The sequence below is a fragment of the Primulina eburnea genome, unplaced genomic scaffold, assembly GCF_022965805.1.
Source record: "Primulina eburnea isolate SZY01 unplaced genomic scaffold, ASM2296580v1 ctg446, whole genome shotgun sequence".
NCBI classification, from domain to species: domain Eukaryota; kingdom Viridiplantae; phylum Streptophyta; class Magnoliopsida; order Lamiales; family Gesneriaceae; genus Primulina; species Primulina eburnea.
The window spans coordinates 736235-758180 of NW_027331259.1; the positions used below are offsets into that span (position 1 = coordinate 736235).

At 36.6% G+C, this 21946-nt stretch overlaps 1 protein-coding gene across 2 annotated transcripts; it reads left to right on the plus strand.

The window, feature by feature from the left end:
- The first annotated feature begins 5259 nt into the window (after window positions 1-5259).
- Window positions 5260-21684, plus strand: LOC140821177 (myosin-9-like). 2 transcript variants are annotated; one of them, XM_073181593.1, is made up of 38 exons: window positions 6289-6423; window positions 6803-6946; window positions 7073-7218; window positions 7305-7461; window positions 7911-7969; window positions 8048-8207; window positions 8324-8473; window positions 8575-8711; window positions 8770-8916; window positions 9026-9127; window positions 9213-9270; window positions 9350-9451; window positions 9983-10020; window positions 10116-10242; window positions 10345-10527; window positions 10670-10801; window positions 10896-11005; window positions 11115-11175; window positions 11605-11782; window positions 11986-12191; window positions 12268-12387; window positions 12526-12624; window positions 13117-13338; window positions 13423-13562; window positions 17362-17476; window positions 17555-17581; window positions 17657-17911; window positions 18000-18155; window positions 18229-18426; window positions 18560-18703; window positions 18883-18953; window positions 19041-19140; window positions 19205-19261; window positions 19735-19791; window positions 19876-19956; window positions 20514-20596; window positions 20702-20885; window positions 21223-21684. In XM_073181593.1, the coding sequence occupies exons 1-37, from the start codon at window positions 6289-6291 to the stop codon at window positions 20823-20825; spliced, it is 4581 nt and encodes a 1526-aa protein (XP_073037694.1). In that variant the 3' UTR covers window positions 20826-20885; window positions 21223-21684. The 2 variants fall into 2 exon arrangements, with proteins under 2 accessions (XP_073037695.1, XP_073037694.1); XM_073181594.1 differs by lacking the exons at window positions 18000-18155; window positions 18229-18426; window positions 18560-18703; ... (6 more) ...; window positions 20702-20885; window positions 21223-21684 and adding exons at window positions 5260-5746; window positions 14310-14563 and having other exon boundaries at window positions 6295-6423; window positions 14854-17476; window positions 17657-17744.
- Window positions 21685-21946: the final 262 nt, after the last annotated feature.

Here is a 21946-nt window from a genome sequence, read left to right on the forward strand (position 1 = left end):
TAGCTCATTTGATCCTTTTGTGGTGAACTTCAACATGAACAAGCTAGAGCCGACCCTTGAGGAGTTGGTGAATATGCTTGTTACGTTTGAGTCCACCATCAAGAAAGAGAAGTTGGTTCTTTATGTGGGTTCTTCATCTGGTACGAAGATTGATCCACATGGGAATGAAAAGAAGCGTTCTTTCCAACGTCCCAAGAAGAACGTGCCCTTGTTGAGGCAATCTCCGAATCCCGTTGTGGCAGCCACACCAGTTAGGGCTGACAAGACTAGTGATGTTTGTCATCACTGCAAGAAGCCTGGACATTGGAGACGAAATTGCAAGGAATATCTGGCCCAGAAAAGTTCTGGAAATGGTATGTTCTAAATTTAAGTTAACATTTCAATTAACTCTACTTCTTGGGTATTGGATACCTAATGTGGATTACATCTCTGTAATGTGTTGCAGGAGATGGGAAGAAGTTAGAGGATTAGAGAAGGTGAGACCTTCTTGGGAATGACAATGGAGCAAGAGTTGCTGCCAAGACCTTAAGAGATGTTTACTTATTGTTGAACAGTGATTTTAAGTTATTTTAAGAGATGTTTTGTTTGTACCGAATTTGTTTAAAAACATTGTTTCCATTTCTATGCTGATAAAAATAGATATTCTTGTTTATTTTGAAAAGGTGTTTGCAACATTTACATGAATGAATGTTTGATTGGTACTGGTAAACTTGAAAACGATCTCTATAACTTAAAATTAAAAGATATTCCACTAAATGTCCATTCAAAGGCAGACACCATATGAGATATGGATGGGTAAGCCTCCCAAATATTCTTATCTTAGAATATGGGGTGCCCTGCTTATGAAGCAGGTAGTGGGAGATAAATTGGATAGTTGATCCATTTTATGTTACTTTGTGGGATATCCAATGAATTCGATTGGATACTACTTCTATCATCCCCAAGAAACAAAAGTGTTTGTTTCTAGGAATGCGACCTTTTTGGAAAAAGGAATTTCTATTGGATAGAAAAAGGGAGATGATAGAACTCGAAGAGGTTCGAGAGACACCCACAATTGAAGAACCCATACCCGAAGAGCCAAGAGAGGAGATACAAGCTCCTAGAAGATACGAGAAAGTCTCGAGACCACCTATAAGGTATGGTCAGCTTCTTGAAGAGGGCCATGATGAGCCTAACCATGGATGTGATCCAAGGACCTTCAAGGAAGCGTTATCTGATGCCGATTCATCCAAGTGACTTGAAGCAACGGAATCTGAGTTGAATTCCATGCATTCGAACCAAGTGTAGGATCTTGTAGATCCACCTGAGGGAATTGCTCCCATAGGGACTTGGGACGGATGGGAAGGTATTGACCTTCAAAGCGCGATTGGTGGCAAAAAGGATATACTCAAAGACAAGGAGTTGACTTTGAGGAAACCTTTTCCCCGGTCGCGATGTTCAAGTCCATAAGGATTTTGCTAGCCATAGCTGCATGGTATGACTATGAGATATGGCAGATAGATGTCAAGACGGACTTTCTTAATGGGGATTTTAAGAAAGTTATTTACATGTCTTAACATGAAGGGTTTACATCTATCGGAAGTTAGCATATGGTATGCAAACTTCAGAGATCTATTTATGATCTAAAGCAGGCATCTAGGAGTTGGAACCTCAAATTCGACAGTACAATCAAATAGTTTGATTTACTAAGAATCTTGAGGAACCGTGTATGTATAAGAAGGTCAGTGGGAGTGTTGTGACATTCCTGGTGCTTTGTGTTGATGACATTCTACTCATTGGGAATGATGTAGGAATGTTGCAATCAACTAAGATATGGTTAGCGAGTAAGTTCTCGATGAAGGACTTGGGTGAAGCATCTTTTGTATTGGGAATACAGATCTATTGAGATAGATCGAAAAGATCGCTTGATCTCACCCAGTCCACATACATTGATACCATCGTGAAGCGGTTCTCGATGGATGAGTCCATGAGAGGACATCTACCAATGTGTCATGGCGTGTCCCTATCCAAGTCTGTCTCCCAAGACTGATGCAGAGATAGTGGCGATGACACGCATTCCGTATGCTTCGGCAATTGGTAGCATCATGTATGGGATGATATCTACACGTCTTGACGTGGCTTTCGCACTAAGTGTAGTGAGTAGATATCAATCGAACCCTGGTCTTTCACACTGGAAAGCTGTGAAAGACATCCTCAAGTAGTTGAGAAGGACCAATAAATTGTTCTTGGTCTATGGGGTGGAGAACTAAAATTGGAAGGCTATACCGACTCTAGCTTCCAAAACGATATCGATGACTCGAAGTCAACCTCTAGGTTTGTATTCATGCTCAATGATGCTGCTGTCTCTTGGAAGAGTTCTAAGCAAGACAATACTGCGGATTCCAGCACAGAGGCCGAATACATTGCTGCATCGGATGCAGCAAGGGAGGCTGTTTGGATAAGGAATTTCGTCCAAGAGTTGGGCGTCATTCCTAATGGAGTTGCTCCTATCCCGGTGTTGTGTGACAACACGGGAGCTTTAGCTTAAGCAAAGGAGCCAAGGTCTCATCAGAAATCCAAACTAGTATTGAGAAAGTACCACATCCTCGGAGAGATTGTGGAAAGAAGAGAAGTGTCTATTGACAAAGTCGGCTCCGCAGATTATGTTGTTGATCCACTAATTAGGCCTTTACCTGGACCATTATTCGACAAGCATCGCGAATCAATGGGTCTGAAGTATATGGGTAGTTGGCTCTAGTACAAGTGGGAGATTGTTAGAGTAGGTGCACGTCGAGCCAAGTGTTGGCCGACTGTTCACGATGAAACTCTTTGTATAAACGATCTTTATTTTAATAATATTTGAATTTATTATTTTAGGCAAATCTTTATCTGTATACCCATGCTAGTTGCATAGATAAAGCCTTGAATATACAAATAGTAGAAAGAATATGAGATGCTCATATGATGAGTATCATGAAACTCATATTTGGAATACTATATATTCTAAACCGTTCCTAGTCGATTCAGCCGCCACTAAGAAGGATAAAGGCCGCTCGAGTTAGAGACTAGTATCTGCGATGTGAGTACCATGTTTCATTGGTAGGGGACATTGTGATGTCCGAGCATGCAGATAGGTGCTCCTTGTAGAGTGCACTGAACAACCCTCCATAAAAGACTTTCCAAGTGGTTCTCACTTATCGAGTGGAAAAGTCCTAGTTTATGGTTGTACACCATTAGTCCTTATGACCCGGGACAACATTGAGACTCTATGTGCTAGCGTTTCACTTTGACTTGTTTACCGACTCTTATGGGGTCATCAGGTGGCAAGGTTGGGTGTTACGGCGAAACATATAGGAGTCGATGCATTGTAGCCGGGGATTCACCGCTTACCTACGGGTATGGATATCCTATGTGTTTTTCATGTATGTGTGGGATTGAAATCTCTGATCAGAGTATGGTGGTAATTATGAAAGGGGTTTCATAGATTACACCATCGATGCAACCACGACATGACACATAGTATCGATTCATTGACAACTCTCGATAAACCAATAGTTGTCGAATCGGTCGGGATATATGAGTTGAAGGGACCGTACTGTACGCTAACCATAATTGAATGGTTCTTGCAGGCACTATCATGTGATACCTAGGGAATCACGTAAGCGATGCTGCTAGGCGTTTAACGTGATTGGTTGGGTACTATCAGACTTGAGTTCTGACGTTCTTACTATCAAGGAGTTGATAAGTAAGAATGGAGCACTTGGGGTATGCTCGAATAAGGACATGTTTAGTCCGAATCACATAGAGATGTGAACCCACGGCTAGTTGTATCAATGAACCATTGAGGGCCACACAAGTACTAGCTTTGTAAATCCCGATGAGAAGTAAAATAGTTCAATGTGTTGAACGGATTATAAATGTGTTTATAAGCGTAAAGAAAAATAGAAGTATGACTTCTATGAGATAAATATAAATTTTAATTTATGGAAGTGTTCCTAGATTAAAATTTGGCCAAGTGAATAATGTATTTGAAAATTGTGATTTTCATAAACATTATTATGGACTAAATTAAATAATTCAAGTGTTGAATTAATTAAACACTAGTGGGCCTAGTAGAGTCCAAATAATTAAATTAATTCAAGTGTTGGATTAATTAAATTACAATGGGCCTTGTAGAGCCCAATTGGAATTAATTATTTAACTAGTGGGCTTGAGTAAAATCAAGTAAAATATAATTGAGCTCAAATATGTTTGAGACAATTAGAAAAGAGTCCATGGGCCTTGCAAAAGTTGCAAGCCCACTAGGGTTTGCATGCTTGGGAGATCAAGAGTCTTGAATACTTTTTAATAAAATAATGCATGGCATGGGGATCACTTTTTGGACTACCAAGACTCAACTTTCCCTCCTCATTCCACAATCTTGGCCGAAATATTGCATGCATTGTTCTCTCAATTTTCTTCTCTCTTTTGTTCTTCAAGTGTTGGAGAATAAAAGTCTTCTCTTTGAAAAATCCTCTTAATTTTCTAGTGCAAATTAAGAGGGGATCTACCTAGTTGGTGGTGGGCCTAATTTGAAGGAAAGATTCAAGGACTTGGGGGAGGAGCTTGTAGATCTTCATGCCTTGAAGAGCTTTGTTGTTTGACAACAAAGTTGGAGCCATTCATCAATCCTTGTGATTGATAGGTAAATCACTTGAACATCCTATGTATTGTGTTATTTTGTAAATATTGCACAAGAACAAGGGTGACCGAAAATTTATGCCTAAAAATTAAAAATTTTTGACTTCCGTTGCGCTTCCGGCCACCGTAACCGGTCCACTTTCAGTTTGGTAGGCCTTAATTAGTTTTTTTTGGAAATACGTGGAACATCCGTTAAACACGGACTAATGAAAATAATATGTTTGCTGAATTTTAATGTTTCTGACTTTTAAATGAATTAAGGCGCATCACCAAAACACATAAATACTCAACATATGACTTATCATATGTCATGTCAGCAATTGAACCAAAATAATCAAAAATTAAAAGTTAGATTATCAAAATCAAATTTTAAAATTTTAATGAACTAAACACAAACTTAGACAAGTAAATGAACTAAAACTTGAAATTTAAAAAGTCAATGAAAAAAAAAATCATTTTGTGGCATTTTATATTTTTTAAAATTAAGGTATTATTATATTTATTTCTATTATTCATTTGACAAAACTAAAATAGACATGTGCCATAATATTAACACGTGTTTTTTTTATGGAGCCGTTATTTGATCGTTACAATTTTCCTGGTACCTGATCCAAACGCCCTCTTACTTCCTACAAAGGTACGCACGCAGGTGGCAAAAGAAGAAGGCCACAAACACCGATGGGGAAGGATTCAACGATTCCGAATACGTGGGGTTCTCCTAAACTTGCCCTTCTCCTCCACAAACCTATTCACCTTCCACGCATTCAACGTCAAACCTCGTTACATCGGTCATTTTTGCTCACACCCGCCTCGACGATTCGAGAATTTAGGAATCAAAACCCAGGAAATCAAACTCTCGACCCGCCGGACAGATTACCGGAAATTTTATTTTGGTTCTTTATCAAGATTCGGACGGGATTCATTTCAAGATTCATATATTATATCATTTATTATCATATATAGGTGCCGTGTTGCGAATTGATGGATATTGGTTCCAACATTGGGATAAGAAATTAGGGTTCTTGAACAGAGAATGGATGTTCTTGATTGATGCAGTCGGGATTGTTTAATTTCTTGAATCAAGATGGTATGCTTACATGAATGCATGTCTGAGGTTTTTCTTCAATCAAGATGGTGGTTGGTGTCTGTCACTCTTTATCACGTTTGATTGTTTTATTTAAAAAATGGAATTTGAAATGGTTTTTTGTGATTGTTTTTTTCCAATGCTGAATCTTGGCATCTGTTCAGGTGCAGGTCCTATCCTGTGTCATCTGTTTTTTGTTAATTAGTATCCATGTTCATGTCTTGACCAAAATAAATAAATGCAATAATGAAGAAAATAATTGTTCTAGATGGGAGGGCAGTGTTTTAAAAATTTAAGGGTGAAACCGAGATTTTTCTATGAAGTATAAGAAACTGTGAAAGCAAAACATAACCATTGAGTTTTGCACGCTCTTTGTTTCGTAGTAGACTTTCAACATCACTGTTTAATGAAGTTTCTTGAAAGTACGCAGTTCTACTTTTCTCCTGCTATGTGATACAGAAATTGAAATGGATTGATCCGTGGTATATGTAGGTAGGTTTTCTTTGCACCATTCTCTCACTCTGTGAAAACTTTGTGAATTTGAAATGCAGAGTGCACCAGTCACTATCATTGTCGGGTCTCATGTTTGGGTTGAAGATGCAGAAGTTGCTTGGATCGATGGAGAAGTAACAAAAATAACTGGACAAGAACTTGAGATCCAAACTTCTAAAGGGGCAAAGGTAGCTTATCAAATAGACTGCACTTTATATATGAACTTACACGTCTCTAAAGCATACTGAAGTGCTTTTTCTATTTTTTGCACATTGCAGGAGGAATTTTTTTACTAAATCAAAATGCAAATGACTTTCATTTGAAACCATATTTAGCTGTATCAACTCCCTCCATAGTTTATTGTAATCAGAGAAGATGAAAATAATGTGAAAACTAAGAACAAACAAGATGTATTTTCCACCATTTAGCAATAAACACGAGCCTTTTATTCTTTCATATTATTTTCTCAGTTTAGTCTGCTTTTGGCATATCAGAATCCATATAATATAGATGACAATTTGGCCTCTCCAGTGGTCATTATTCACTAATATGTTTTTTTTCCTCAAGGTCACTGCTAACTTATCGAAAGTATACCCTAAAGATGAAGATGCACCTGCTGGAGGAGTTGATGACATGACCAAGCTATCTTATTTGCATGAACCAGGAGTTTTACAAAACTTGTCCTCAAGATATCAACTCAACGAAATATATGTAAGATGAATTTAATTTGAGCTCGAATTCATCTTTGATCCTTGTTCTTCCAAGCAAGAGAGCAAAACTACTGCAATTCTGTGCTGTTCTATCACGATAAAGTATCCTATTTTGATGTTATGACAGACTTATACTGGAAGCATCCTTATTGCCATAAATCCTTTTCAAAGACTTCCTCACCTATACAATGCCCACATGATGGAGCAGTACAAGGGAGCTCCACTTGGAGAATTGAGTCCTCATGTATTTGCCATTGCAGATGTTGCTTTCAGGTGATAAGGAAGGAAATTGTTATTTGTTGCCACATTACTTTATAAAGATTAGTCCAGTTGTCTCTAAGTCTGTTGAGCTGAATTAGGGCAATGTTTAACGAGGGAAAAAGCAACTCGATACTGGTAAGTGGAGAAAGTGGTGCTGGTAAGACTGAAACTACTAAAATGCTTATGCAATACCTTGCCTATTTGGGTGGCCGCAAAGGAACCGAAGGACGTACTGTGGAACAACAAGTTCTTGAGGTAATTATCTAACTATTATACTACAGGTCTTGTTTAATTGGATATCATTTATAAAATAAAGAATTTTCACAAAAAAGGACATGCAATGAATGTCTGGCCACGACAGTGGGCTGATGTTAACATGTGAAATTTGAGGAAATAAAGGTAATAGACATCCATTGCCAAGTTTGAGTTCTGAAACTTCATGACCACAATGAAGTCCCATAAGGTTCTATACATGCCAACATGCCGTGCCCTTCCTCCAATCAATACTTCAATATTTTACAATCGACAGCTGCTGCCGATATGTGGTAAGAAAGGTCTATCCAAATGAAAGTTCAAAGCTTGGTGAGCGTTTAAGTTAGGTGCTGCTGAGTCCATCTAACTATCTAACATCAAAGACTTCACCGATACTTCATATATAATTTTCCTTGCATTTCTGATTCATTTTAACCCTAATTGGTGTGCAGTCAAATCCAGTACTTGAAGCATTTGGAAATGCAAAAACTGTGAGAAATAACAATTCAAGGTGAGTCGTTGCCCTAGTCCTGCTATGATATAGTTCATAGAAGTTTGCACTTGACATACTTTATGCGTTGTTCTGCAGTCGATTTGGAAAGTTTGTTGAAATTCAATTTGATAAGAATCGACGAATATCAGGGGCAGCCATAAGAACGTATCTTCTAGAAAGATCTCGTGTCTGCCAAGTTTCGGACCCTGAACGGAATTATCACTGTTTTTACCTACTTTGTGCAGCACCACAAGAGGTAGTCTACTTCCATACAATGTTGCATTATGTAGCTGTTGCATTATGTAGCTTATTTAGATTATTCGGCAAATATATAGTCACCCATAGTTATGAATATATTATTCTTCTTCTCAGGAAATTGAGAAGTATAAGCTGGGACATCCAAAGACGTTCCACTATCTTAATCAATCTAATTGCTATGAACTAGTTGGTGTAAGTGATGCTCGTGAATATTTGGCAACTAGAAGGGCCATGGATGTAGTTGGAATAAGTCAAAAAGAGCAGGTACTTTCGATACACTGGCATCTTCATGGTGCCATATTCACTACTCTCTCTCTCTCTCTCTCTCTCTCTCTCTAAGATACTCAAATTATCTTAATATTCAGGATGCAATTTTCAGAGTAGTGGCAGCAATTCTCCATCTTGGCAATGTTGAATTTGCTAAGGGAAAAGAGATCGATTCATCAGTTCTCAAGGATGACGACTCCAAATTTCATCTTCAGACTACGGCAGAGCTTCTCATGTATGACTGCACTCATATTTATAATACTCCTCAGCAGCTTATTGTTTTTTTTCATCAGGTGTGATCTTAATGCCCTGAAAGATGCATTACTTAAGCGAGTGATGGTCACTCCAGAAGAAGTGATTAAAAGAAGTCTTGATCCTGATGGGGCAACCGTTAGTAGGGATGGATTAGCCAAAACTATATATTCTCGTTTATTTGACTGGTATGGTGTTCTTGTGTCATTGCATTAGCTTTCACTTTCAGGTTGAATAACTGGTTACTATTTGTTTGCTGGTTTAAAAATTCTGATGCGAGCTTCCAAAAACTTGCAGGTTGGTGGACAAAATAAATGTATCTATTGGGCAAGATAAAAATTCAAAATGCCTTATTGGTGTTCTTGATATATATGGTTTTGAAAGTTTTAAAACTAATAGGTAACCGTTGGTCCACTACCTTAAATATAAGACTCCTTTTCAATTTTTTTAGGATTCTTGACTGACTTAAAATTTATATGTCTAGTTTTGAACAGTTTTGCATTAATTTTACCAATGAAAAGCTGCAACAACATTTCAACCAGGTAAGCAATTGATATATTTTGTTGTGGACTATAAACCGATGCCACCATAAAACTGACACTTGACAAATTCTTCTTTCAGCACGTTTTCAAAATGGAACAGGAGGAGTATACAAAAGAAGAGATTGACTGGAGCTACATAGAATTTGTTGATAACCAAGATGTCCTAGATCTTATTGAAAAGGTTGATTTACACAATATTTGAACTGCTATGCCTTGGACTACATTTAGTTGTTGGTTATGTCGCTGAGAAGCTGGCACATTAGCCAAATACTATGTGCAAGAGGTGGAAATTCTAATAAAATCAAAACTATAGGTCCATGTCAATCTTAGTCTGAAATAAATAATCTTTATGTAGATTCCTGTTGAAAAGTAATTGACCATACCCTGGTCTCATATTTCCTGAAGTATGCATGAAAGACATTTCTTATACGTATTGTCATTTTTACTAGTTTAGTTCATTCTCATATATATGTAGATATCATTTATTTATATTCTTTTTGAAGGCCCGAATCATTCTTCGCACCTTAATTGTCGTCCAGAAACTGGTACATTGGTACCTTTTCACATTTAATCTTTGAGAAATTTTTTATTGAAGTGCAAATTTGGATTAATTGTGCTCCTGAAGTTTGAATTACAACTGATATGCTGTTTCTAAAACACTGAATACTGATGCAATTTGTTTTGTTCTGATACTTTTGTTCGGTCATGGCAGAAACCTGGAGGGATCATCTCACTTCTAGATGAGGCCTGGTATGATATTTATTATTTTTCTTGTAAGAAGCTTACAAAGGATTAACATCTGTAAGATCTCTGTTATTAACTTGATTTTTTTCCCCTGTTCCTAGTATGTTTCCGAAGTCAACGCACGAAACACTTTCGCAAAAGCTTTATCAGACTTTTAAATCCCACAAACGTTTCATCAAACCAAAATTGTCCCGCACAGATTTCACAATTGCTCATTATGCTGGGGAGGTGATCTGTATTAATTTTTTATTTGTCCAATTATGTGTCTATAGTTTGGATTTCAAACTTGCATCTAAATTTAAGTTTTTTGTTCTTTTTGTACTTTTTCAGGTTCTATACCAATCCGATCAGTTTTTAGATAAAAACAAAGATTATGTTGTTCCTGAACATCAAGATTTGTTGAGTGCGTCCAAATGCTCATTCGTAGCAGGGCTATTTCCTCCACTTCCTGAAGAGTCGACTAAATCCTCAAACAAGTCTTCTAAGTTTTCATCTATTGGTTCACGTTTTAAGGTACTTTCTATGTTCTTTTCCGACATATTCTATCTTTTCCGACATATAATTTCTATGACAAAAATTTGACAATGTTTCCAATAGTTGAGCTTCTGAGCTCGGTAAAAAATGCAGAAACTCATGGTTTGACTAATTCATACAGGTCCAACTCCAACAATTGATGGAGACACTAAATTCTACAGAACCTCATTACATTAGATGTGTGAAGCCTAATAATCTTCTCAAGCCTGCTATATTTGAGAATGTCAATATCATGCAGCAACTACGATGTGGTGTGAGTGCAGATGACTTATAGCTGTAGAAATCCATCGTTCTTAGTTACATGTCAAATGCACACTCAACTTATCGCTATTTTTTTCTTTTGGCAGGGTGTATTAGAAGCAATTAGGATCAGCTGTGCTGGTTACCCCACCCGTAAGACATTTTATGAATTTGTTAATCGGTTTGCTCTTCTTGCTCCTGAGGTTTTGGAAGGAAAGTAAGTGCTAGTTATTGTTGAGATTGTGACATGTAAATTAGCGATTTTCTGAAATGGGTCTTTTAAGGATTTGCTGAAATAACCATTTTGTGCATTATCATGTGAACAGTAATGACGAAAAGGTAGCATGCAAAAAGATCTTGGAGAAGATGGGCCTCACTGGGGCTCAGGTAACGTGAATATGCTTTTTTGCTCATGAAAAGAAGGGATACCAATTAACTTGATCTTGCTTAGGTTCTAGAAGCTTGATCTATTAAAGCTTTTCCCCTGAGAATTGAAGTTGTTTGAGCAGTATAGGTTTTGGTGAAAGTACATACAAGCTTCAAGCTGAGCACAAATTTCTTAGATTCAGCCTTTTCAGTAAATTATTTCTACATGATTGTCGAAATCGATTGACCAAATTCAAATCATCCAAAAGCAAGAAGTTTTGAATATAATTTGAAAGAAGCAAAACAAATCATGTGCTTACTTATAACTTAACTGTAATGTTTGAAATGGCCCGGGCTTCTGAGATTTGCTTATGCTGGATATCCGAATTAAATTTCTTTGAAGTTTTTTGCTTTATTGTTTTTGCTCAAATGTTGTTTTATGTATTTCAGATAGGAAAAACAAAAGTGTTCCTGAGAGCTGGTCAAATGGCTGATTTAGATGCCCACAGAGCACTGAAACTTAGTAATTCAGCAAAAAAAATACAAAGAAAAACTAGAACTCATATTGCAAGGAAGCACTTTGTTGTTCTGCAGGAAGCAACAATCTTTATGCAGTCCATATGCAGAGGTTTGCTGAATTAGAATTTTTCTTGTCAAATTTAACTATATACTCTAGGTCAACTGTTACGTAATGGAGTCCTTCATTGGCTTGAAGCGAAACATTCTAAACTTTCCACATGTGTGCATATGATTGTCCTTATGCTCAAGCAATTGAATTTATTTCTGAATCTGCCTCTCACATTTCATCGGCATTCACTTTTTTCATCTCAGGAAGGCTTGCCTGCCGATTGTTTGAAAATTTGAAAAGAGAGGCCGCTTCTCTTAAAATTCAGACAAATCTGAGAGGATACCTGGCACGAAAGAGCCACATGAAACTCAAATGCACAGTTGTTGTGCTGCAGACGGGGATGCGTGTGATGACTGCCCGCAATGAATTTAGATATAGGAGACAAACAAAAGCAGCAATTGCTATCCAGGTGATTAAGCAGTTCTCTAGGAAATAAATTTCCGGTTTACTGATAGTGTGTCCTTACCAGAAAAGTTCCTTTTCAGGCACACTGGCGCGGTCATAGAGCTTTTTCATATTACAAGAGCCTTATAAGGGCATCAATTGTGACTCAGTGCAGATGGAGAGGAAGGGTTGCTAAGAAAGAACTTCGGAAACTAAAAATGGTAGGGGATTGTTAAATAATCAAGTGCATTTATTCCAAGAGCATAGAGAATACTTGTGCTGGATGACAAATACATTTTTAATCTATTATAACTCCTGGTATCTTGTTAAATTCCACTATAAATATCAAATATCTGCAGGCATCAAGAGAAACAGGTGCACTTAAAGAAGCAAAGGATAAGCTTGAAAAACAGGTGGAAGACCTAAAATTACGTTTACAACTAGAAAAGCGTTTGCGGGTAAATATATTTTACTTAACTATTTTATTCCTCAAATCAACTTTGATTTAATCTTTGTATCTACATATACATCACACTAACACTATCTACATATACATCACACTAACACATTCATATATACACTCATATCTGCATATATTCACACACATAAGCATAGACAATTATATTCTCGTGTGGACATTAGCTACACCGTTATGCTTGCATTAGGAATAATGAGTGATATGCATAACTGAATTGCTCACGTGTACATGTACATACCAACATAAACAGATAATGGGTGATTATACACTGAGAAAGACATCAACTAAAGGTTTGTAGTATCACGGGCAAAATGATACAAGTGTACCCGATTTTTTTTTGTTTTCTCATGGCAATATATTTTCTTTCTTCAATATTGTTCATAGTGAAAACGTTATTAATTGTTGGAAGATGCAATGTTTGGTGTTATACGGTTTAATGCGCTGGGGTCTAACCAAAACTGGAATTGTTTAGACTGACTTGGAGGAGGCAAAGAGTCAGGAGATAACAAAGTTGCAGCAGTCCTTAGAAGATACACAAAGTAAATTGAATGAAACAAGTGCACTGCTTCTCAAAGAACGTGAGGCTGCTCAGAGAGCTATTGAAGAAGCCTCCTCAATTGTGATAGAAACCCCAATTCCAGTTGAGGATACAGCAAAGATTGAGGCTATAACTGCAGAAATGGAGCAATTAAAGGTAATGTTGGTGAATGTGATGCTTCTCCCTCTATGGTTGTGTGTATCGCAATGTCAACACTCTACGTTCTCATCTATTTCGCAGGATTCATTGAAATTTGAAAGACAACGAGCTGATGAATCTGAAAAAAAATGTGCGGAAGCCGAGGAATCGAGTGAGGAGAAGACTCAGAAATTGGAAGAAACTGAAAAGAGAGTTCATCAACTTCAGGAATCTTTGAACAGGTAGTGTAATTCTTGTTACTTTTCCTCTTTTAATATTAACATTTTGTCATGAAAAACTCCGATAATTTCAGTGGCATATGAAATTATTTCCACACTTGCAATTATCTTATAAATTTCTTAAATCGATGATTTTCTTTGATTTAATACCTAGACGTAGACTGGGATTACACAAATAAGTTTAGAAATTGAATGATATTTTCAAATATCAAAGAATGGGAAGCCGTTTTTGCCTTCAGCATATATTATTAATGAAACTCTGATATTATGATTACCTGATATGGTTGTTGATGGGTTGGCTAATGTGAGCTTTGCTAGTTGGATTAATTTGATTATATTGGATCATACAATTATCTGAATGGTAACTGGTTGGAGCCACCACAAGTTTTTATTTCAATTGTATGTAACCTGTGCTCACTCATCTTTCTGCAAATTATTTTGTGGGGTTCGGAAACATGCATGTCTAGTGGACACATTGTGCTCAAGGAGTCTGTAGACCCAGGAGGGATTCTCTGGATTGAACTAATTATAGCTATAAGTTTATATGGGATCTTTATCCAATAATCAAGGTCTGTAAAACTTTATTACTCAAAGTGAAAATGAAAAGAATGACGAAATTGCTTGACAGCACACCTTGGCCTTCATGTTGATACTTACGATTGGTTGCAGGAGTTACATCAATGGATTTTAAGATTAGAATGGCCATTTGTTTTATTTGACTAATGCTAGATATGATCTAGTGTGCCTCAGGATGATATACAGCATGTCAGGCCAGTTTTCAGAGCTCAAAATGATTTTATGTGCGTCATCCAACTTCAGTTCAACCTCAGGATTTGTTGCTAGAGATGATCTGGATGATGATACTTCCACTTCCTCTGATACCACATCTACCGATTCAGATTTCACCTTCCCAGCCCCTGATTCAACTCAAGAAAACTTTTCTTCTTTCAATCCCGGTGCTTTCCAGCTCATAGTTCAGGATCTTTCAGCAGCTGAAATCTCAGGTCAGTCTAGTTTCCTTAGAGTTCCTAGGTCTAGAACAAAACATTCCCTGATAGCAAGTTAGGGCTTGATCCAACGTTTTTTAGTCTTGTTATACAACCTGATAAAATTCATAATATCCCATGATTCTTGGGATGAAGATTTAAAATACCGATCATTCATTTGTACTTTCCTCTTCCCATTATTCTAAAAACAATTCCATTCCAAACTTAATTCACTTTTTGTTTAAGCAAGGTTGCAATGAGAAAAATTCATTATACATTTCTTTTCTGTTGATGGTTGCATTGTGCAGGAACCGAAAACTGGGAAAGTGATCGGGAGGGGGCATTCGATGACTTTTTCTGATGGAAGTGCTCTAACACTTTGTTTATCTAATCTCTGTCCTAGTTAGAAATTAGTTTGTCTAGATGTTAATTTTGGTGTCTTAGCACATAGCTCAGATTAACATGAAATAACTCTTGTTTGTTGTACAAAAGATTTACGCGAAAAATTTAACATTAGGACTTTTACTTCTGTCTGCATACAACCTGTTAATATTATAAAGTATTCCTTATATTGACTTCATTCAGTTTTCAGGTCTAGTTTACCTCTTGTATTGGTGGTTAGTTGGAATTATATTCTTGTAGATTTAGAGATGCCAAACCTGTTTCTCAGATGATTCCAAAAGTTTAGATGCTTGAATTATGTGATCCATAAATAACTATGCTGAAGTCCAAAGATTGAATCAATCTGTTTGGGGTTCAGTGTGGTGATAATGTTTTTTTGAGACCTCTAATCTTTGAAAGCTTATTCAACATGAAATCTACAGCTTGTTCTTGATATATTGGGTCTTTAGGATATTATCATGTGCTACTGCTGGAACTGACAACCTATGTGAACAATTAAAATTTGTTATCCTATGCACAATGGCTTAGCTTTAAAATTAATTGAAAGTAATTGCTTGCCCTATGTGTATGTATTTACATTCTTGTGGAAACAAGACTATATTGGGTTCATGACATGTCAGTTTGTGGTTATGCTTGTAGTCTGGAATTTTTTAGTTTTTCGCTCTTTGATCACTCGATATTCCTTAGCCCCATTTTTCTCGTGTTATCCAGTGGTGTGCATTTGTTGTTTTGAGGTCCCTTATGATAGTTGGTCCATTTTCGAGTTAAATTCCTTGGAAGAAAAGACATAAGCCCCCCTCCCAGATCAGTACCAGTGGATGGTTTGCTTAAGCATCATCATCATCTCCATCTCCATCTCTTTCTTTAGTCAGCTTCTCATCCTCCATCTCATTGACCTCCGGTAAGATTTCAAATTTTTCCACTCTGGCTATTTTCTCTAACAGGCATGTCCTTCATCTGATAATGCTTTCCTGTCTTTCAATTATCATTCTTACTTCCGTTCCTTCTATAGGCCATCATATCGTTGTTTCAGCCAAGAGCTTGAGAATACCCAGGAGCATTGGGAAAATACCTAGGAATAGTTTCCGAGATAAATTTAATAATTTTCTGTTATTCATCAACCAGATAACAGCCTGTTTTGGGGCTAATTAAGGTTGCGGTCTATCCCACGTTTTACAGGGACAGCTCTTCTGGGGCCATACTGGTGTGGTATAGATGAAAGATTGCCTGTTATCTCTTTTCCCTCCTATACTGTTAGTAGAACACCAAATCATTAGAAGTAATCTCCAGCTGTAGTACCGTCCATTCGATAACTTTTGCGTCCTTAACTCTGAAAAAGCATAATCAATTTTGTGTTCTATACCTCCATTCTGTTCCCAGTAGGGACAAATAGAAGTTGGGTAATATTCTAATGTACCCTTGTAATCTTCTAGAAATTCTATCTTGGATTCATTTGAAGCTTCCATAACTATATTAGAGTTGAATTTGGCCAAATTTGTTTGAACAATGCAGCAGTCGTCTAGGAGAAGCCCAGTTTAGGGACTAACCTTAGAAGAATTTAATGAATGTTGAATCCCGAGTTTGTCGTAGTTAATATTATAATCGGCCTCTAGATCTCATTTTTCATAATTGTAAGAAAGAGTTGGTTCAAAAATTTCAGTTTTGTACAGCTAAGTCACATTCGGAGCAGCTGATGCTGCTTTAGTGCTGAACAACAGTAGCAACAAGCCTTTGCTTCTGGAGGTTTTTACTCGTTGACTCATTTTTTTTTGTTGATTAGTCTTATCATAGAGCAGGTTTCCAGCTAGTGCGGACAGCCAATCATTCCAATAAAATAGTTTTCATCTAAAAACAAAAATTGTTACTTAATCAGTTGATTGCATGTTTGATTTTGAAATAGTTGTTAAAATCCCTGCACACTAGAACAATCCAAAGAGCATAGTTGGTTGTTCATCTTCACTTATAATATATTGACCGTTTTAGTCATTTCATCCTTCCAGAGCTGAGGAAAAATGCTGCTTTGCCTTTGTGTTTATATAAAAGTCAGAACTAAAAGAGGCGATGAAAGATCTGTAATTTTCTGTACTAAATTATTGAAATCAGTTGTGCCCAGTTCCTGGGCATATGGGCTTCATCACCTTTCCACCTGGACTTGTTCTGAATTAGTAATATATCTGCATCTCAATCACTGTCTAACTGAATTTGCTTTTGGTGCTTGAAAGCTTTAGGGTTTAGTAATTCCCTGAAAAATCTCTAGTTTTTTGTGCATTTTTGAGTTCTAAAGTTGTACTTCTGAACTACCATAAACTAAATGTTTCTATATTAGTTGTGATGGTCAAATCTCCAAGTTATTTTGTGCTAAAAAAATGGCATATTTCATGGAGTGCATAATTTGAATCGTGTCCTTTTGCTAGGCTTGAAGAGAAGCTCGCAAACGTAGAATCTGAAAATAAAGTTCTTCGTCAGCAGGCTTTGGCCATGGCACAGAATAATAAACTGATATCAAGAAGTTCAAGGTCAATCATGCAGGTAATTCAAAACCAACAGTTTGATCAATATGCCATTGTATATAGCACCTCTAACATTGTTTATGCTTCAATTTTACAGAGGGCTGAAAGCACAAAAACATCCATAGTAAGTAAAATACTTTCAGGTAACCAATATGCTATGGAAACAGTCAATAATATTATTATTCTACCATTATACTAGGATTTACGAAGTGCTTCAATGATCGCAAGAGACCAGTTAGATATGGAGGATAGACCTCAAAAATCGCTAAATGAGAAGCAACAAGAGTATCAGGATTTGCTTATCCGCTGTGTTGCTCAGCACTTGGGTTTCTCTAGAGGAAGACCTGTTGCAGCCTGCATCATTTATAAATGCCTAAGACACTGGCGATCATTCGAGGCTGAAAGGACAAGCATTTTTGACAGGATAATACAAACCATCGGTCATGCTATTGAGGTAAGAAGTTTGGATCTTCGTCATGAAATGTTTAATATCTGGATTTACGATGTACGTGATAGTAACTTTGACATGACTTTAATGGAAGACCCAGGACAACAATGATATCTTGGCTTACTGGCTATCCAATGCATCAACTTTGTTATTGCTGCTGCAACGCACTCTGAAAGCTGGAGGAGGTACTGGAAATGCACCGCAGCATCGGCGTACTCCATCCGCCACACTATTTGGGAGAATGACGCAGGTAGAATATTGTTCAATTTGAAATGTAATCTCAGTATTTGAGTATTTTCAAGGGTTAAAAATCTGTTTTCCAGAGTTTCCGCAGTACTCCTCAAGGTGTCAATCTTTCTCTACTGAATGACGAATCAGCTGGCACATTACGCCCAGTAGAAGCAAAGTACCCAGCATTACTGTTCAAACAGCAGCTGACAGCTTATGTAGAGAAAATTTATGGAATGGTTCGTGATAATTTGAAGAAAGAGATTTCTCCAATGCTGGGACTATGCATCCAGGTGATCAAGTTCAAAACATTTATGAAAATAACAAAAAATTATGGTTATGTTTTTCTTTAATATTAAGTCAAGATGAGTATGCAAGCGTTGGTTTGATTGTCAGTGATTTCCTATTGTGTTACGAATAATATAGGCACCAAGAATATCCAAAGCAAATTTAAGTAAAGGAACAGCCCGTGCTCTAGCAAATGCTGCTGCGCAGGAGATTTTAATATCCCACTGGCAAGGAATTGTAAAGAGCCTTGAGAACTTTTTGAACATGCTAAAGACAAATCATGTAAGTACAATACACCAGAAGTTTTCAGCCTTTTACTTTTTATGGACAGTGTTCTCGATTTTCTCCTTAGGATTCTCTTCGGTAACAATTTCAAACATAGTCGATAAGTTGTGTCGTCTCAGCTTTGGACATTGTATCAGAATAATGATTACATGATTTTGTATTCAATCCATCTTCAGGTACCTCCATTTTTGGTACGGAAAGTGTACACACAAATCTTTTCTTTCGTCAATGTGCAGTTATTTAACAGGTGTTGTGCAGTGAAGTACATTAAGTGCTAGATACTGATGAGCTTCATTAACAGAATGGCAAACTGATGTTGTTTTTGTGATTTCAGCCTTTTACTGAGACGAGAGTGTTGCTCATTCAGTAACGGCGAGTACGTAAAGGCTGGATTGGCTGAACTGGAGCACTGGTGTTACAAGGCAACTGAGGAGGTACTTTTAACTTTGTTATATCTGATATGGCTATCAAAGCTAATAAATAGTCTGTTTGTTGCAGTATTCAGGTTCCGCTTGGGATGAGCTCAAGCATATAAGACAGGCTATAGGGTTCCTGGTACTGAATTTTATTCCTTGTTTATTCAATATATTATCCCATTGATTGTGTTGGTAAAAATCACGAAGCATACATGGTCTTTATTTTTTTCATTTCCCCATTGTACGGCATTAACGGCTGTTTAATGATTTGTGTGGAATAAACTATTTTAAAGCATGGAGAAACGAAGAGATAATAAAAACCTTTAGGTACATGCAACACCACTCTAGAAAGAAGGTATATAATAATTGAAGGAAGAAGTCAACTAAAAGGAACATGAGTAAATGGTGAAGCATTGTTGGTTGTGATTATTTTGAAAACAAAATTTTGTTCACCAAGAGTATTTGTTGTTTCTTCCAAGTACAAAAACATAAATCAAGAAAATGTTTTTTTGCATAAATTTGTCTTAACTAAGTAAGAACTAAACATTTTACCAGGTCAGAATATGTAAGGCTTTTAATTCTAGTGGACTTTTTGGACTACTACTGTAACAGGTAATACACCAGAAGCCAAAGAAGACTCTAGATGAGATTAGCCATGACCTTTGTCCGGTAAAATGACTAATCATTTTCTTAATAGAATTTATTTGAAATTTTCTTATAATCACCCTGATATATTTTTTTAATCGTTTATAGGTGCTCAGCATTCAACAGCTATACAGAATCAGCACTATGTATTGGGATGATAAATATGGCACACACAGCCTCTCACAGGAAGTAAGTCCTGGTTGATTTTTTTTTCATGCTCCACTTACTCCTGTTGTGGTCAGATATTTTGATTGCTGATTGGTTTTTGTCTGGCTAATTACATCAACTTCCCCCAGTGTTATGCCTAAGTATCATCTACTCCTCCATGCTCCATCTGTGAGGTTTGAAAATGTTCAAAATTTTTGTTATTAAGACTATTTTAATTTTCTTAAGCCATTTTTTCTCAAGATGATACTGGAAATGATATTTTATGCCCCTAGTCAGGTTTTTATCCTTTTTTTTGTTTTTGTTTTATATAACTTATTTTATTTGTAAGATGTAACTAGCTTCTTTTATGTGTTGCAACACCACAATTCGATCAATTTCGCAAAGGGCCAAAAACAGAGCATCAAACTTAGTAATTACTTAAGACATGAAATATCAAATGTTTCAGCAATAAAAGATAAGAATATATTTAGAACATAAAAATCTTTTTCCTCGATTGACCAAAATATAATGTGTTTTCTTCTCTTTCGGTGGAGAATTATTGTGATTGACACTACTTTTTTCGGTCTATTTTTTCCCAGGTAATTTCCAACATGAGAATATTAATGACAGAGGATTCAAATAACGCTGTCAGTAGTTCTTTCCTTCTGGACGACGATTCAAGGTTGATTATAATATTGATCATGCTGCTACATTTTATAGCCTTATAATTTTTACTCAAGCATTCGCTTGATATAGTTTCACTGAAACCCAAACCTTCATACTGCAGCATTCCGTTTTCAGTGGATGACCTTTCCAAATCAATGGATCGTTTTGATGTTACAGACATCGAGCCACCACCTCTTATTCGTGAAAATTCAGGCTTCAGCTTTTTATTGCCACAAGCCGATTGATCATGTTCATCATTTTTTCTTCATAATGTTCGAAGAAACTTCCCCAGTGTTCCCCAAAAGGTATGTGTTGAACAACCTGTAATTTTCAAGCATCACAAGTCACTCTTTAAGTTGTTGTTAATATCTAACTTTGAAACTGCATAAGAAAGTGGTCACTTAATTATCCTCTAATACGCTCATCCTACAAGGGAGTTCCCCTTTTCTAGCCTTCCTAAGCTGCAGTTCCGAAGGAAAGTACCTTTATAAGACTTGTTAAAGTCCTTTAGGATGGTGCTTCATTTATTTGTTTATGCATTTTATGTGGATCATTTACATAAGGATCGTTATATAACATGTACTCAACATTAAAGCACTGCCTAGCAAAAAACCTCTTATCTATGGTCTCTTATGGCTGCAGAACTCTTGATTTGAGACCCCCTTTTTGGTATTTCCTGCTCTGGTTGGAAGGTTTCGATACTGTCAAAACGATTAATGTAGGATGAGAAACCCATTATCAGATCATACAAGGGTGTGATAAAATCATTGTGGAAACATACTGAAAGTTGTTCAGGATCCAAGTTGATCATCTTATATCAAACCATGTTACCGGGATGGAAGATGATGCTAGATTCTGAAAAAGATTGGAGGTAGAAATTAACTCGTAAGAGTAGTTTTTTTTTATCATCTTAAGGATTTTTTTTAGTTCGTCCGGAGAATAGACCCATTAAATTTTGTGTTTTTGTTATTTTCAATAAAGAAGAAAAACTTTACTTCAAGTATGATGTATGAATAAGAAACTGAAAGCTTTTACTTGTTTCTTGTTGCATATTTTGAGAATTGATGTAGGCAGAAAAGAAAAGAAGAGATTAAAATTTATTTATTAAGGACTTTGTCAACCTCTGATGTGCCCTTTTTTCTTACATAACAAAGCATTCACTCGTAAATTCAGTGAAACCTTTTTGTCTTATGATCTTTGCCTCGTTGATTATTTCAATACAATATATTCAACCCAACTGTCCTCAAATCAAGGAGAAATACCATTAATATTACATGGACTAAATTAGGAAATAAATATATACAGGAGAGTCCATTTTTTCTATAGGAATGATTTGAAGCATCTTGACGTTTGGCATAAAGCTGAG

Coding starts and splice junctions, on each gene's coding strand:
- LOC140821177 (XM_073181593.1), top strand. CDS start 6,289: ATGCAGAGTGCACCAGTCACTATCATTGTCGGGTCTCATGTTTGGGTT. Junction 7,219..7,304: donor ATTGCAGATGTTGCTTTCAG/GTGATAAGGAAG, acceptor GAGCTGAATTAG/GGCAATGTTTAACGAGGGAA. Junction 13,563..17,361: donor CTTCAGGAATCTTTGAACAG/GTAGTGTAATTC, acceptor TCCTTTTGCTAG/GCTTGAAGAGAAGCTCGCAA.